Source organism: Pelobates fuscus, chromosome 1, assembly GCF_036172605.1.
Source record: "Pelobates fuscus isolate aPelFus1 chromosome 1, aPelFus1.pri, whole genome shotgun sequence".
Lineage (NCBI taxonomy): Eukaryota > Metazoa > Chordata > Amphibia > Anura > Pelobatidae > Pelobates > Pelobates fuscus.
In genome coordinates, this window is record NC_086317.1 from 449,287,769 (window position 1) to 449,305,002 (window position 17,234).

The window sequence follows — 17,234 nt, forward strand, 5'->3', positions numbered from 1 at the left end:
TATGAGTGCAGCGTGTGTGTATGAGAATGCAGTGTGTGTGTATGAGTGCAGTGTGTGTGTATGAGTGCAGTGTGTGTGTGTGTGTGATGCAGAGCCTTGGTGGTTTTTTTTTTAATTATTATTTTAATATTGTTTTTTGTTTCATTAATATTTTTTTTATTATTATTTTTTTTCATTTTTTTTATTATTATTATTAATATATATTAATTTTTTCATCCCCCCTCCCTGCTTCCTAGCTGGCCAGGGAGGGGGCTCTCACTCCCTGGTGGTCCAGTGGCATTGGTAGTTCAGGGGTGGGAAGAGGGGAGCTGTCAGGGAGCACTTACCTCTCCTGTAGCTCCTGTCAGCTCCCTTCTCCTCCGCGCCGGTCCAGTCAGCTCCCTTGTCAGCTCACAGTGTAAGTCTCGCGAGAGCCGCACTATGACCCCGCGGCTCTCGCGAGACTTACACTGGGAGCTGACAGAGGTGCTGAACGGACCGGCGCGGAGGAGAAGGGAGATGACAGGAGCTGCAGGAGAGGTAAGCGCTCCCTGCCAGCCCCCTGTCTGTATTATGGCAATATAAATTGCCATAATACAGACAGTGACTCGAGTATAAGATGAGTTGGTGTTTTTCAGCACAAAAAATGTGCTGAAAAACTCATCTTATACTCGAGTATATACGGTATATAGCAAATGGTTTATAGAATGTCAGCTTTTAGTGAATATACCCTCAATGATCAGATATACATTGGTACAACAAATACTTCACGAGTTTAGTAACTTATTATATAGAATACCGCAAAACTCACAAGTGAAACTAAGTTGCAAACGTTCCTTCCTTTATGTTGTGGGGATATTTATGGGATAATAATAGTAAACAGTTGAGAATTGCCCACTATTTAAATTCTCAGATCCCAAAGATCGTTATCGTGTAAGTGAAATGTATTCCATATAAATAAAATCACAATTTGTCATAAAAATAGATACAATTTATTGTGACAATTTAAATAATAATAATAAGTAACATGCGTGACAATAATCAATGAATATTTAGTATAACATGATATGCAATACAATGGCAATACAAAAACATTTTTCAATGGTTAACAGCCTTAATTGTCAAGACAAGATTTATGACTGTCTTTCACAGAGCTTCGAAAGTGAAACTTACACACAGACACAGAGCTGCAGCTTAAGGCCATAAAACTTTAGCTGACAGTTAGAATAACCCTTTCAATGCTGGCTAGACCTCCTAAGTAATTAAGACCTATTCTCATGTGATTTTAAATAAAATTACATTTAAACCAGTTCATTAGACACTTCCTGGAACCATCAAATAAGAGTAATCTACCATGTTCTCTAAGCAGAATTTTAACTTGCCTAAACAGATATTTTATCTTATTTTAGAGCAAATCAATACACCTGGATAAATATCACGATATGCTAACATGTGATATGTCACATAAATACATAATTATTAATTTCTATCTGCAGAATAGAAAGTTCAATAATATATTTCTTTAGTAACTAAGATTTCTAAATATCGAAATCTAATCGTGATTTATCCAGTCATATATCATGCTATTAGAACATTTGAATTAATTTAGATTAATTAAATGAAGCCAGTATATTTACCAGTTAAATAGATATTTTCATCAGATTAGTAGGTTGTCTCAGGAACTGAATGTCATGGGTCTCTTTCTCTGTCTCCTGACTTGCCTCCAACTGCTTCCTCTGCATTCCTCTGCATACCTCTCTCTTTTCCTTTGTCTTAACTTTTAAAGGAAAAATTCACTAGGTGATAGACCAATAGAAAACTTGGAGGCGTGGTTACCTTCCAGATAACAATTTAAGTATTTGTTCTATAGAGGGCAGTCTCGTCCCACTAAACATACCTATCCAGGAAAGAGTTAACTTTTCCTGGTGGCTATTTTGACGTCATTTACCTTATCTTTATAGTTGCCTCTAACTTTAGTTTTCTGTCAGTTCAAGAGTTTCTTTGAATTTTCTTCAGACTATGTGTCTGGCAAATTTGGCTATAATTTCTAATATGACAGTTATAATACTAAATATGACCCTTAAATTACAATGGGACTCTTATACATTATCGAAAGTAAAATTAAATTATTTAATCTTCTCTGTCACAAATGTCTGGGTTTTAGAATTTATTCCTCCATTAGCATTTAGACAGTCTGTCCATCCCCCGTTCTCACTTCTTATCAACAGGTTTGTATATACTATGCATTCCTTTAGCTCTGGCAAAGTGGTTAGTTTTACAGAAGGGATAGAAATCTTGTGTTTTTTGTTAACTTGAAAATAACAAAATGGAGTCTACTCTGTTCAGAGTGACTGTACATTTTAATTTCTATCATAGCACAAAATGTCTGCCAAAATAAATACCCTGACAATGTTGCTGTCACTCATTCATATCACAATTCTCCACTACTATGGTTGGTATTAGATATGCACAACTGTGTTCATATACACAGTATATATGTGATACTCGTCTCCAAGGCTTACAGCATAGGCATAATAAGTACAATTTGCTCATGGCAAATTACCGCCCCCACAAAGAGTATAACCAGGATGCAAGTATTCAGTCCCTTCTGTTTTTAGTAAGTCCCCTAAAATTTGTCAGAATATCCCCACATGTGACCATACCCCTACTTATACCCCTAACAATAAAGTGTCCCTCTTTGTCCAGTTGAAATGTTGGAAAGTGTGCAGCTCCACCCATTAAACTTTTGTGCTATCTGATTTCTCCCAATTTTCATCTCTCACGGCTTATATTAAATTTATATAATTACCAATTTGTATTATCTTATCTAAAGTTCCTTTAGCGATACAACTCATATCCCCAAACTTTCATTAAATGGAGATAATACAAGCCTGTTTCCAGCATGTGTCTTGATATCTCACACGAAATATTTTTTATTTTTAAGGATGAAGCTGCTTATATTTATTACAAACGTCTCAAATAGAACAACCTCAAAAGCAAAAAATAAAATAAAAAATAGAAGTATAGCGCAAGATGCACACCGGTGCTACAAAGATTTATTAAAGGACATATTGTAGGCACTTAAAACCCTGTAGCTCTTATGCTTTTGGTATAGTACTTTATGCCAACTGAGGGAGCAACAGTGATGTGGAGTATTGGAATTTCAGAGTGAATCTCTTTTTAGGTTTTATAGAAACAACAGTATCCAATCCTCATTGTCTATTGTAGCAAATTTAAAATAAAACAATATATTAAAATCTAACCACCACTAAAATATATATATTTGAAAATAATGATACTTCCTTTTTGCTTAGTTATTTAAATGTGCTTATTGTTATTACCATTGTTGAAGTACATTTTTACAGGCGATTTACAAAATTAAGAGGTTATATTCCATTTAAAAACAAGTAAAATAAAAATAAAATGACTAACACATAGAACTTTAATAGATTTACTGTTTGGAAATAAGCCATCTATATTGATGTTTTAATATTAATTTATGTTATCTCTGTGTATTCATTTTCACTCTGGGCCATTTTGATTATTGACTTATTTATTTAACCACTCTCAATCAGATATTTTTTTTTTCCTATTATCCATTGATAAACACCTGTCAATGTTGCCTTTTAAGAGACACAATAATATATCTGCATTTCAAAATGTATAGATGAAAATGTATGAGCTTTATATAACAGACCTGTCATCTGCCTATGAAAAGTTCATTGAGTTCATCTTACAACAGAAAATCTGTTTGCCAATACCAGAAAGCAATTTATGTCATTGAATCTACATTAATATGTCCAGAAAAGAGTGTTTCGCCGTTTCGCATTCACAGTGAAAATTGAGGCAGTTTAAAAAGAAAAAAATTAGGTACCGGTATATTTATTTTTTTAAACAAAGAAAAAAAATAACAGTTTGTAATGCATCCAAGAAGTTATATCATACAGGATAAATATACAAAAGCAAAAAAGGCTTTAAGAAATAAATAAATAAAAATCACGGTTCACAGTCAGTTGCAAAGGGAATTTTTCTGCAACACAGGGTAAAAAAATGTCTTTTCAAAAGCTATGAATGTTTTCGAGAGGAGCTTGCATTTTTGACACATTGAATAATAAATGGCTGGTGATATTCATGTGTCTTTGGAAGCAAAAGGATTTTAGAAGCCATAGGAATAATTGTCTATAGTGGAAAATAAATTGTCATATTTATTTAAGCACATCATAAAAATAGCCAAGGAGGATGCATTCAACTTTTGATGCTTTTTTTTTTTTTATAGGAATACATTTTTAAGTGAAATACCTTTCATGTGCAATGTTCTAAGTCGGAGGCCAGTGATAGGTTTAGAGAATCGACTGATGCTCTCAGTCTATCACTGTTGCCCAGTTTAAGGCTTGCACGTAGAAGTCTGGGACCAAGGCAGAGAAAGAGGGTCAGAGCAGACGGGTGCCGTCTGGGCGGCTTTCAGGTTGAGGTAAAATACTACCCTGGACCTTACGAGCACCATAATAACTTAATTGAGATAAAGCTGCTATGATGTCCATCCTGGGATATCAATATTAATATTACCCAGCTGAATGGCTGTCCTGAAGTCAAAGTACTAACCACCATGCTTTTTGACTGGCATCACAGATAAAACCCAGTTTTTTTTTTTTTTTTTAGGTCAAATGAACAGAGTACATTTGAAGGATATTTTATTTTCCCACTTCTTTGCTCATCCTTTGCAGACGGGTTAGAATGCAACCCTTATTTTTCTTTCCTTTGTTCAAGCAAACCATTGATATTTTTGGGAAAGTTTAATTCCTAAAATATCAAACAGTTTTATATATTTTAAGAAGTGTTGCAAGTAACACTCACATTTTTTATTTAATTATTTTATCGAGTGGGATAATAGTTCTCCTTATGCATTGGTAATATTGCAAGAAAATATTTCCACCTACATACATTTGGGCTCAAATGTTTGCATACCCTTGGAAAATTGGTGATATATCTATAATTTCTAAAGAAAACATAAGTGGGCAGGCAAAACACACTGTTTTATTTCTTATGGGATTCGTATGCAACTGAAGGTTATAACAGAATGGCACAATCATAAAACAAAACATGGCAACAAATAAAAAAACGAAATAGCCCACATTCAAAAGTCTGCATACCCTTAGTTCTTAATACTTTGTATTGCCCCCATTAGCATCAATGACCGCGTGCAGTCTTTTGTAATAGTTGTCTACGAGGCCCCAAATGCTTGCAGGTGATATAGCTGCCCATTCATCTTGGCAAAATGCCTCCAGGTCATGCAAAGTCTTTGGCCGTCTTGCATGAGCTGCACATTTGAGATTTCCACAAAATGGCTCGATGATACAAAGGTCAGGAGACTGTGATGGCTACTCCAGAACCTTCACCTTTTTCTGTTGTAACCACTGGAGGGTCAACTTGGCCTTGTGCTTAGTGTCATTGTCATGCTGGAAAGTCCAAGAGTGTCCCATGCACAGCCTTCATGCAGAAGAATGCAAATTGTCTTCCAGTATTTTCTAATAACAGGCTGCATTCATCTTGCCATCATTTTCACAAGATTCCCTGTGCCTTTAGAACTTGCATCCCCCCTCCCCCTCAAAACATCAGTGAGCCACCACCATGCTTCACAGTAGGGATGGTATTATTTTCACTATATGCTTTGTTAACCCCTTCCCAAACATAGTGCTTATGGTTGTGACCATAAAGATGTATTTTGGCCTCGTCACTCTGGCAGTTGTGGCTGAAATCTTTCTTGGTCTACCTGACCTTGACTTAGTATCAAGAGATCCCTGAATTTTCCACTTCTTAATACGTGATTGAACAGAACTGACTGTCATTTTCAAGGCTTTTATATCCTTTTCCATCTTTATAAAGTTCCAATACATTGTTACGCAGGTCTTTTGACAGCTATTTTCTGCTCCCCATGGCTCAGTATCTAGCTTGCGAAGTGCATCCACATGAGAGCTATAAACTCATTGACTATTTATACACAGACACTAACTGCAATTTAAAAAGTCACAGGTGTAGGAAATTAACCTTTAATTGCCATTTTAACCTGTGTGTGTGTGTCACCTTGTGTGTCTGTAACAAGGTCAAACATTCAAGGGTATGTAAAATTTTGATCAGGGCTATTTGGGTGATTTCTGTTATCATTATGATTTAAAATGGAGCCAAACAACTACGTTATAATAAATGTCTTCATATGATCACTATCCTTGAATAAAAGACATTTTGTTTTTGCATGATCGGTTATATTTTCAAAATTAATGCCCAAATTTCTCAATTTCTGCCAGGGTATGCAAACTTTTGAGCACAACTGTAACATCATTATGCTCTAACTGTATGTATGATTCTGTATTTATAATTGTTTTCTTTTAGTGTTATTTTTCATTTTTTGAGTCTAAAACAGTATTGATACCATTATATTTCTCCTGGTATATAGGGCAGTTTCTTTGGTTTTGGCTGCCAAGTTTTGTGTTAGGATTGGTAATGTCCGAAATAAGCTACATTGTTCTAAATTTGTGTTCTATTTCTAAAATTACAAATTGCTATGTTTTTTTTGTTGTTCATGTTTTCATTTTTTTTCCTTGTAGAATGATTTTTCACCTGCAGCATCTGAAACTAACTGGGAATCTGTCACAAGTTCCGTCTCGGTGAGTATATTTCTAAGTTACATACTATATAGTTATTTACAAATGCAGCAAATGTAGCATAGCAGAACATGCTAATTGATACTCCAATGTAAGAAGTGACATATACTCATCCTAATTACGTAATGTGTTATAATGTGAAAGTTATTTTGTGAACTGTATGAAATGTAATATTTTAATTCAATATCATTTTTACAGAAAATATGCAAGAGTAGTACTGCAAACCCTCAGCCAGCTTCCCCTAGTCTTGTATTTCGTGCACTGGAAGTACTGCATCCTCTTTCCCATTATTTGATTATTACACTATTAAAGGGACACTATAAGCACCCAGAACACTTCATCTTATTGAAGGGGTCTGGGTGCAGTGTCCCAAACCCACTTAGTCCTGCAGTATAGATCATTGCAATTTCTGAGAATTTCCAATAATTACATTGCAGGACTCAGACTGCCTCTAGTGGCTGTCAATCAGAAAGCCACTAAAGGCACTTCCTGCTTGCTACCTAACTTTAGGTCGTCAAACTGATGCTGGATGTCCTCACGCTCTGCATGAGGACATCCAGTGTCAGCTATATCCCCATAGGGAAGCATTGAAGCAATGCTTCCCTATATGGAGGGCCTAATGCACTTGAAGTGCTCACAGCGCATGTGAATCAACCCTCCCATCGGATGACGTCCGAGGAGGTAGAGCCCCAACCAAGTGCCAAGAGAAGAGTTTGTGAATAATCAACATGTAATTAGAGAAAATGTATATATGCAGATTAGCATATGCAAGTCTACATAAATATATACATGTATTTTATACTAGCGAAATTAGTTACAAGAAAAAAAAACAACAAATAACAGATTCTGTTATTCCTTTCAATTGTAAGATATATTTACAATGTCATGGTCTGATGCAAACTATGTTATAACATAATAAACTATCCTTACTTTGTTTATTTGGCTGTGATTGAGCCAGAACAGAAAGCCTGCCAGAACAGACAATAATATTATTGTTGCATGACAAATGTACACAAAGATGTTCTAGAACCATGTGCTAAAATGTGTGCTAATTGTGTGCCACAGTACTGCCTTATCATTCCCCAATGCATATTAATTTCATCCCCACACTACCAGTTAGCAAACCACAGACTGTGTCATGTAAGTGTCCATGTGCCATTTTATGGTCCTATGAATGACTAAGAAGAACAAAGGATACATTATGCCACTTCCTGTTTATTCTAGCCTGCTGTTGTCTCTTACTGCCAACCAAGTTGCTATTAACCCCTTAGTGACCAGACCATTTTTCAATTTTCTTATAGTTAAGGACAAGGGCTGTTTTTGCATTTCTGCTGTTTTTATGTTTAGCTGTAATTTTCCTCTTACTCATTTACTGTACCCACACATATTATATACCGTTTTTCTCACCATTAAATGGTCTTTCTAACAATACCATTATTTTCATATATCATATAATTTACTATAAAAAAAGGATAAAAGATGATGAAATTTAAAAAAAACAACACCCAAAATCTGTTACGCATCTACAACTGCCAAAAAACACCTGTGCTAAATAGTTTGTAAATTTTGTCCTGAGTTTAGAAATACCCAATGTTAACATGTTCTTAGTTTTTTTTTTTTTCACATTATAGGGCTATAAGTACAAGTAGGACATTGCAGTTTCAAAATATATGTTTTTAAAAATGTATCAATAGTGACATTGTAACACTGTTATCTGTCATACATCTCTGAATCACACCTCACATGTACATCTTTTTTTATAGTAGACAACCCAGGGTATTTAATATGGGGTATGTCCAGTCTTTTTTTTTAATAGTCACTTAGTCACAAACACTGGCCAAAGTTAGCATTTATATTTGTTTGTGTGTGAAAAATGCAAAAAACAATTATGAACGCTAACTTTGGCCAGTGTTTGTGACTAAGTGGCTACTAAAAAAGACTGAACATACAACATTTGCAATACCTTGTCTTCTTTTGCAAATGGTATGCCATCATGGGGGTAATTCTCATTCCTGGGCTTCCATACACTCTCAAAGGCAACATAACCAGTTTGGCAAATTTAGATGTACAAAAAAGGAAAATTAAGCCTTATATTTGACCCTGTAACTTTCAAAAACACTATAAAACCTGTACATGGGGGGTACTGTTATACTCGGGAGACTTCGCTAAACACAAATATTAGTGTTTCAAAACAGTAAAACGTATCACAACAATAATATCATCAGTGGAAGTGCCGTTTGTGTGTGAAAAATGCAAAAAACGTTACTTTCACTGACAATATCATCGCTGTGATATGTTTTACTGTTTTGAAACACAAATATTTGTGTTCAGCGAAGTCTCCCGAGTAAAACAGTACCTTCCCCCCCTCCCCCCCCCCCCCATGTACAGGTTTTAGGTTGTCATAGAAAGTTACAGGGTTAAATTCAGTGCTAGCAAATAAAATTATCTGGACTTTCGGCCTGGGTTGTCAAGCAGGTCCCTCAAATTGCAATCAATAAAATTACTTAATTATATAAAATATTACATAAATATGCATGTAGAATTTAACCCCTTAAAGACACATGACATTGACATGTGACATGTCATAATTCCCTTTTATTCCAGAAGTTTGGTCCTTAAGGGGTTAAATATATATATTGCTTCCTAGTACATATTTATATATTAGAATTCTATGTGCATATTTATGAAATTTATGTAATTATGTATATATATATATATATATATATATTTCATATTATTTTTATTTATTTATATATACATAGATATATTTATAGAATTTTATTCTAAGTGTCTTTTGATGTAAATATATATATCTGCTGGGGGGGACTGTCTGGGCTGTCAGGCAGTCCCCCCCAGATGGAGAGGAGCACTGATCGCAGGCAGGGGAACGGCGGCGACCGGGTAAGTAAGTAGGAATACCGCGGACGTAGTAGGTACGTCCGAAGTCCTTAACGACCATTTTTGTCGGACATACCTAGTCCGCAGTCGGGAAGGGGTTAAGTGTTAAATAAACACTCCAAGCACCAAAACCACTACAGCTCACTCATGCTCAGGAGTGCTCTGATGCATCTCCCCCCCATCATAGTAAGTAGTCAAACTTCTTAGCTGAGGTTTGCAAATCTCTACTAGTTCCTCTGGAGAACCAGAACCTGCTGAGCAGGAGCTTCCTTTAGCTCTCCTGAGCAAAGACATGCAATGCCAGCTAATTGCTCTCAGCCAATCAGCTAAGCCTTGCTCCACTGATACAAGAAAGAGAGCCATGTCAGTAGGAAGCAAGAGACTAAACTAAAGAGACTGAGCTAAAAGAAGTTCAAGAGTGTCAGTTAGTGATGTCGCAAACATGAAATTTGCCGTTCGTGAACGGCGAACGCGAACTTCCGCAAATGTTCGCGAACGGGCGAACCCGGCGAACCTCCATAGACTTCAATAGGCAGGCGAATTTTAAAACCCACAGGGACTCTTTCTGGCCACAATAGTGATGGGCCCCCACCCACCTGAGCGGTGGGTGGAGGCCCTAAACAAGAATAAGGGGGGGACCTAATGTCCTCCCACCTGGCCCCCGCCCCTGAGCGGTGGGTGGGGGCCCTAAACACAAATTGGGGGGGACCTATTGTCCTCCCTCCTGGCCCCCACCCCTGAGCGGTGGGTGGGGGCCCTAAATACCAATAGGGGGGACCTAATGTCCTCCCCCCGTCCCCCTCCCCTGAGTGGCGGGTGGGGGCCTTAAATACCAATAAGGGGGGACCTAATGTTGTCCCCATGGCCCCCACCCATGAGCGGTGGGTGGGGGCCCTAAATACCAATGGGGGGGACCTATTGTCCTCCCCCCGGCCCCCACCCCTGAGCGGCGGGTGGGGGCCCTAAATACCAATAGGGGGACCTATTGTCCTCCCCCCGGCCCCCACCCATGAGCGGCGGGTGGGGGCCCTAAATACCAATAGGAGGGGGGGACCTATTGTCCTCCCCCCCAGACCCCACCACTGAGTGGCGGGTGGGGGCCCTAAATACCAATAGGGGGGGACCTAATGACCTCCCCCCTGGCCCCCACCCATGAGCGGCGGTTGGGGGCCCTAAATAGTAATGGGGGAACCTAATGTCCTCTCACCGGCCCCCACCCCTGAGCGGCGGGTGGGGGCCCTAAATACCAATAGGGTGGGGACCTAATGTCCTCCCCCCCGGCCCCCACCCATGAGCAGCGGGTGGGGGCCCTAAATACCAATAGGGGGGCCTATTATCATCCCCCGGCCCCCACCCCTGAGCGGCAGGTGGGGGCCCTAAAAAAATGTCCCCCCAGATGACTAGGGGTCCCCAAACCCCTAGTCACCCCCTCCCCCGCCCCCAAAAATGGTCCCCCTCCCTAGCCCCCTCACCCTAAAAATAATGAGGGGGGAGTCAATAAAGCTAAAAACCTGTAAATAAATAAAAATAAACTTACCATTAGATGTCTTCTTTTTTCTAAAATCTTCTTTCTTCAGCCCCCAAAAAGGCCAAATAAAAAGCCAATATAACCGTCGCACTTTAAAAAAAAAAAAAAAAAAACGAGCGCAAAAAAAAATAATCCTTGTTCACCCTTCAAGGGCACGCCGTGTACTGAGCTCCGCAGGGCGGGTCAAGGCTTATAAAGCCTTGCCACGCCCCCTAAAATTACTTAGTATTAGTAAATTGTGCCCCTACTCGCAATACCGCGAGTAGGGGAATGTCTATTAAACAGTGAGCAGAACAAAAAAAAAAATAGGGGGCGGACCGAACATCGCATATGTTCGCCATCCGAGGCGAACGCGAACACGCTATGTTCGCCGGGAACTATTCGCCAGCGAACCGTTCGGGACATCACTAGTGTCAGTCCCTCTCCAGGCACAGGCTAAGGAATGTGCTTATACAATACTTTACATAACCCATCCATACAGCGAAAAGGACAAGTAGTGTGACAAAGCAATGTCCCTACACCATCTGCAGATTTCTGAAGTAGTAGTACCCAAATATAACCAAGCTGTGGCATGAGTACAATTAGCAACAGGCAGTCTTACAACAAGCTTTCAAGTTTTGCCAGTAAATCTTTGATATGGCCAGGTGATATAATAATATGCACATATGGGTAACAAAGTCACCCAGTTCTCCTGACCAACAGCAATGAGAGGATCACCGAAATTCAACATATCATACCAGTGTTAAACTTATATTTCATAAAACAGTGGTCTTAGAGTTCCACTTATCTTTACATAAAGTACACCTAAAAAATGTGTAGTCATTAAATATGGCATATATAAAACTGGGCGATTTGGGCCATTGCAAGTCATTGGACCTGGAAAGGATTTTGCATTCATTTTTCTAGATTTTTTCTTACACTCTCTAGTGAATGTTTTAAGCTGAAGATTGAATCTTTTCAGAGACAAGATGTTGAAGGTGATTTATCAAGCAATGAATAAGTTATCACCAGACCAGGCAAACATTTCTGAAATAGCATTGTGAATGAGTAAAAATTGGCAGTTCATAGATAAAGGAAGTATTTTATAAAACCTTCATGCCACCTAAATTATTTATTGAATATTTTTTTTTTTTTATTAAATTGTCTCTAAACCATGCAAAATAAAAAGTGAGATGACATCAATAATACAATAATACAAATCCACTGAAAATGAAAAAGTATAGGCAAACAGCTATATGGGGCAAGAAGCTGTTTTGTTTAGATTCTAACCCAGGGTGGCACTGAAGAAGTAGTATTGATATTTTTGATTTTTGAATAGTTTAGGTGGAATTATCCAAGTTTTGTGGACATATGTTTTAAATTACATTGTTTTAAACAGTTTATTAAGTCAGGAGGCAGACTCCTCTCTGACAATTAAAAAATAACATCCAGGCAGCATCTAATTCACGGAACCCCAACCCAGTCCTCAAGTACCCCCTACCAGTTCAGGATTTAGGGATTACCCTGTTGTGTCTAAAGTATTTGTTTTCTTTCTTTCTAAAACACCTTAGACACAACGGGGTAATCCCTAAATCCTGGACTGTTCAGGGGTACTTGAGGACTGGGTTGTGAACCATTCATCTAATTCATACTTAAATAATTACATAGAGAAAAACAACAGAGTTAACCGTCAAATACTATATAGCTCGCAGTACCCTAGGTTTATAAGTGTACCCTTATAAACACTCAAGAAAACAATTACATAGGCTGAAAAGAGACATGCCCATCAATTTCAGCTTTTCTCACATCTGTTTTTGCTGTTGATCCAAATAAAGGCAAAACAAAAGGTGATTCTCCTTGGATCCTCTCTTATTCATTTCATATCACTAAATAGCCCAGATAGACTTATAGAGGTGGTCAAACTTGTTGATGATCAATTAATCAAAGGCATTTGATTTGCAGCACCTGTCTGCCACTTAGCCTCTTAATTCCTATAGAACCGGTAAGGGTGTACTTAGTTTTTCACACATGGCTTCTCCATTTTGGCTTTTTTTTTTGATAAATAATTCATGACACGGTGTAATATGTCATGTGTTGTTGTTTACCTGAGGTTGTATTTACCTAATTTTAAAACTGTCATTGCCGAATCCAGTTTTTTTTATCCCCCCTCCCGACTCCACTACATCTAATTCTCCCCCTAGTCACCCCCAAATGCCCCTAAGCTCCCCATATTATCTAATTTTGCATCTTAACAAGGAGGCAGCTGCCGGCGCGCTGCTCCCTCCATTGTAATATGGAGCAGTGCTCTTCGCCACTTCCTAAGCCCTCCATGTCCTCCCTCACTCTTTGGGGGTCAATATGACCCCCATAATAGCATAATGGAGATTAAAATCTCCCGAATGCCCCTACTCGCTATGCCGCGAGTAGGGGCATGTGATGGACCGCCTGGCACTCCGTCAGTCGCTGCTTCCTAGTACTGACGAATACCATAAGCTAGAGCACCATAACCACCGCAGACCCTACGAACCGCTGAAGCTTGGTTGGGGTCTCGCCGTCCTCCACCCACTCTGGACCCAAGATCAGGATCCAGCTTCCAGTAGGTAGACTTCTCTTAGTCCAGAGAGCAGGAACAGGAACAGCTCTCATAAGAGCTTAGTGATTATACTTAGGGCAGTATAGTGATTATAGCAATCCCCTGAGTATATGTAGTTCTCCAATCCTCCAAACATGAGCCAAGGCTTCATGAAGGGTAGAACAAGTCTCTAGCTTTATTGGTGCCACACTGGCTTTTATACAAATTTCCTAACAAGGTTGACGCCCAGGTGGACCTTGTGGGGCACAGGAACACAATACATACAGCCAATAAAAACAATGTAACAATGAACGACACTCCCACATACAGTAAACAATCCCTCCCCTCTGCCTGTGATATAATTAGGTAGTTAATGCATTAACTTAATTATCCCCAGGCAGAAAAAAACACACATTTTTATAAAGTACCATAAGTACCCCAAAACACAAGATATCCCCATAAATGTTACATCTTGATAGCCCTGATCTGGGTGAACAACATATCCAAAAATCATCTGGGAACCACAAGGTTTTCATGCCGAAAATAGTTCCAGGGCATTCGCATCTAGGTCCCCCTGAAGTCTATTCCCGGTTTTAGTCCATGCGAACAAGATGGCCTCCACCACGCGTTCGAATGTCGAATGGTGCCCACTTCGACTGTTTGGGAGTTCGAAGAACCAATGTTTAAAGTGCCAATAGGCACAATTAGGGTCTCTCAGCCAAAATAAATTAAAGGGGCCATAGTCACAGGGTAAAAGGCTGGCCTGTAGTCCCCTCCAAGACCCAGTGGTGAAGTTGCTTTTGTCACAGGCCATATCTACTAAACAGTGAGCAGCCAGTGGCTGTCCCCGAGCCCCCACCCATGAGCAGCGGGTGGGGCCCCTAAATGAAAGTGGGGGATGGGCCTATTGTCTTCCCCCTGGCCCCCACCCACTGCTCAGCGGTGGGGCCCTAAATAACAATAAGGGGGGACCTATTGTCCTCCCTCCCAGCCCCCGCCCATGAGCGGCGGGTGGGGGCCCTAAATGGAAATGGGGAGTTGGACCTAGTGTCCTCCCCCCGGTCCCTTACCCCTGAGCAGCGGGTGGGGGCCCTAAATTACAATAAGATGTGAACATATTGTCTTCCACCCGGCCCCCACCCATGAGTGGCGGGTGGGGGCCCTAAATGAAAATGGGGTGGGGGACCTATTGTCCTCCCCCCCCAGGCCCCCACACATGGGCGATGGGTGGGGGCTAAGTGTAAATACCCCCCCCAGGTGACTAGGGTTCCCCAAGCCCCTGGTCACCCCCCACCCAAAAAATTTTTTATAAAGACCTACCTACCCCCTCACCTTAAAAATAGTGAGGGGTGGACAAGAAAACTCGATCCCTGTAAATAAAAAATATGTTACCATTTGATGTCTTCATTTTTCTAAAATCTTATTTGTTCAGCCCCAAAAAAGGGCAAATAAAAATCCACAATACCCGTCGAAAATAAAAAAACAGAGTGCAAAAAAAAAATCAGATGAAAAAAAAAGCAACGCTAAAAAAAAATCCATCTTCACCCATGGAGGGCACGGCGCAGACTGAGCTCCGCAGGGCGGGGAAAGGCAGTTAGGCTTAGATCACTCTGATTGGTTGATTCCAAGCCAACCAATCAGAGTGCTCTGACAGGTAAATGAAAAGACTGACAGGTAAGTATCTACATTTACCTTTCACAGCACTCTGATTGGTTGACTTGAAATCCAACCAGAGTGCTCTGTGCTCTGTGTTTTACACAGCGTGGGAAAGTTCTTTGGAATTTTTCCATGCTGTGTAATTTGACTCATAACACTGTGATTGGTCAAAATTCATATGAACCAAAATGTCCTATAAACGAATTTCGAACCACCACATATATAATATAAGATACGTATAATATACTATAGTAAAGTCAGCTTATTATCACTGGTGTATGATAGTTAGGCATGTGCATGGGGAACATTTTCGGTTCGGTCCGGCATTCTGAAATACGGGACTTTCGCAATTCGGGACTTCAACACTTCGGAACATCGGCAACTTCAGAACTTCGGCACTTCAGCACTTCAAAACGTTTTGGGGGGAGAGGGGGTGACTAGGGGTTTGGGGCCCCCTAGTCACTTGGGGTAAGGGAGGTAAAACATTTTTTAGGGTTCCCCCCCTATTGGTATTTAGGGCCCCCACCCGCCGCTCAGGGGTGGAGGCAGGGGGGCAATAGGTCCCTCCTTTAATTTAAAAGCCCCCACTCGCGGGTTGCGAGTGAGCAGCCATAGGTATACTGTTTAATAGACATGCCCCTACTCGCGGTATAGCGAGTAGGGGCATAATTTACTAATACTAAGTAATCTTTACTTAGTATTAGTAAATTTGTCTGAAAGACCAATTCAGGTTTTTCAGCCTTTTTAGTAGATGACTCCCTAATACCGTGGGAATTAGGGAGTTATCTACTTATTTATCCCTGTCATTACATTGACAAGCTAAGTAACTTACATTTTATATGAATTTGTGTTACTTGATTGTTGTAAGTGTTGCAAATGCTTACAGCTGAATCCTGGCTATGTTTGTATACTTTTTATTTAAAATTGTATACAATGTAACATTCTTCTTCTTTCGCTGGGTAAGTATATTAGTACTTAGGCAATACTGTGCTTCGGAACTTCGGCACTTCGACACTTCGGAACTTCGGCAACTTCGGAACTTTGGCACTTCAGCACTTTGGAACCTCGGCACTTCGACACTTCGGAAATTCGGTAATTTCGGAACTTCGGGACCTCGGCAAATCGGCACTTCGGCAATTCGGACATTCGGAAGTACCCGAATGTCTGAATTTCCTGAAATTGGTCCGAATTCATATTCGGACCGAAATGAATTGCACATGTCTAATGATAATCTATTAGAAATGTACACCTTTTGTTCTCTCACATTATTTCAGTTTTCAATAATTATTCATCTTCTTTAAAAACAATTTCTTAAGCCTTTAAATTATACATATATACTAAAATATCAATAGCGTGGGTTCAGTTTATTTCATGCTAACATTTTTAAGATTTTTAGCTCACATTGCAATGTGAACACCACATGTTGAGCTACAGTGTGAGCTATTACACGTAATTAGTATCATTTAGCATCTGTTAAATGGACAAATTGTCTAACTTTCCCCTATGTAGAACCAATCCAAAGGCTAATTGCTCTCAATTTATTACCCGTGTGGGTTTGCAAAGTTAAACTGAAATTAATGATTCCTAAAATACTATCACATAATTAGGAAAAATCTACATTACTTCAGTGGCATATAGATGTATGTGGCTTTAAAAGTGTGAAAATAAAGTCTACAAAAATATATTGTATTATTTTGTTGTGTTTTATTCTTTTTAAAGGGAATATGATTTTAAATGTTGATATCACAGTAGAATTTATTTGATGATCACACAAACATACTTTATGTTTTTCTTTATTTTAAATACAATTATTCTACTGTTCCAAAACATTCAGCCAGAAAATGTACGAGAAAGATTGAAATTACGATTTATGATTTACTATGTTCCATTGCACTTTACAGCTTTTTGTGTGAAATCCTTTTTATTATCTTTAAAGTTCCTTTTCAATTTATAACATATTTTA

At 39.2% G+C, this 17,234-nt stretch overlaps 1 protein-coding gene across 1 annotated transcript in view; it reads left to right on the forward strand.

Annotated features, from left to right (window-relative positions):
• PDGFD (platelet derived growth factor D) overlaps positions 1-17,234 on the forward strand; it is a 295,422-nt gene that overhangs the window by 198,108 nt on the left and 80,080 nt on the right. The window contains exon 4 of the mRNA XM_063430324.1: positions 6,582-6,641. Coding sequence (XP_063286394.1) covers positions 6,582-6,641 — 60 coding nt within the window. The remainder of the gene's footprint in view (positions 1-6,581; positions 6,642-17,234) is intronic.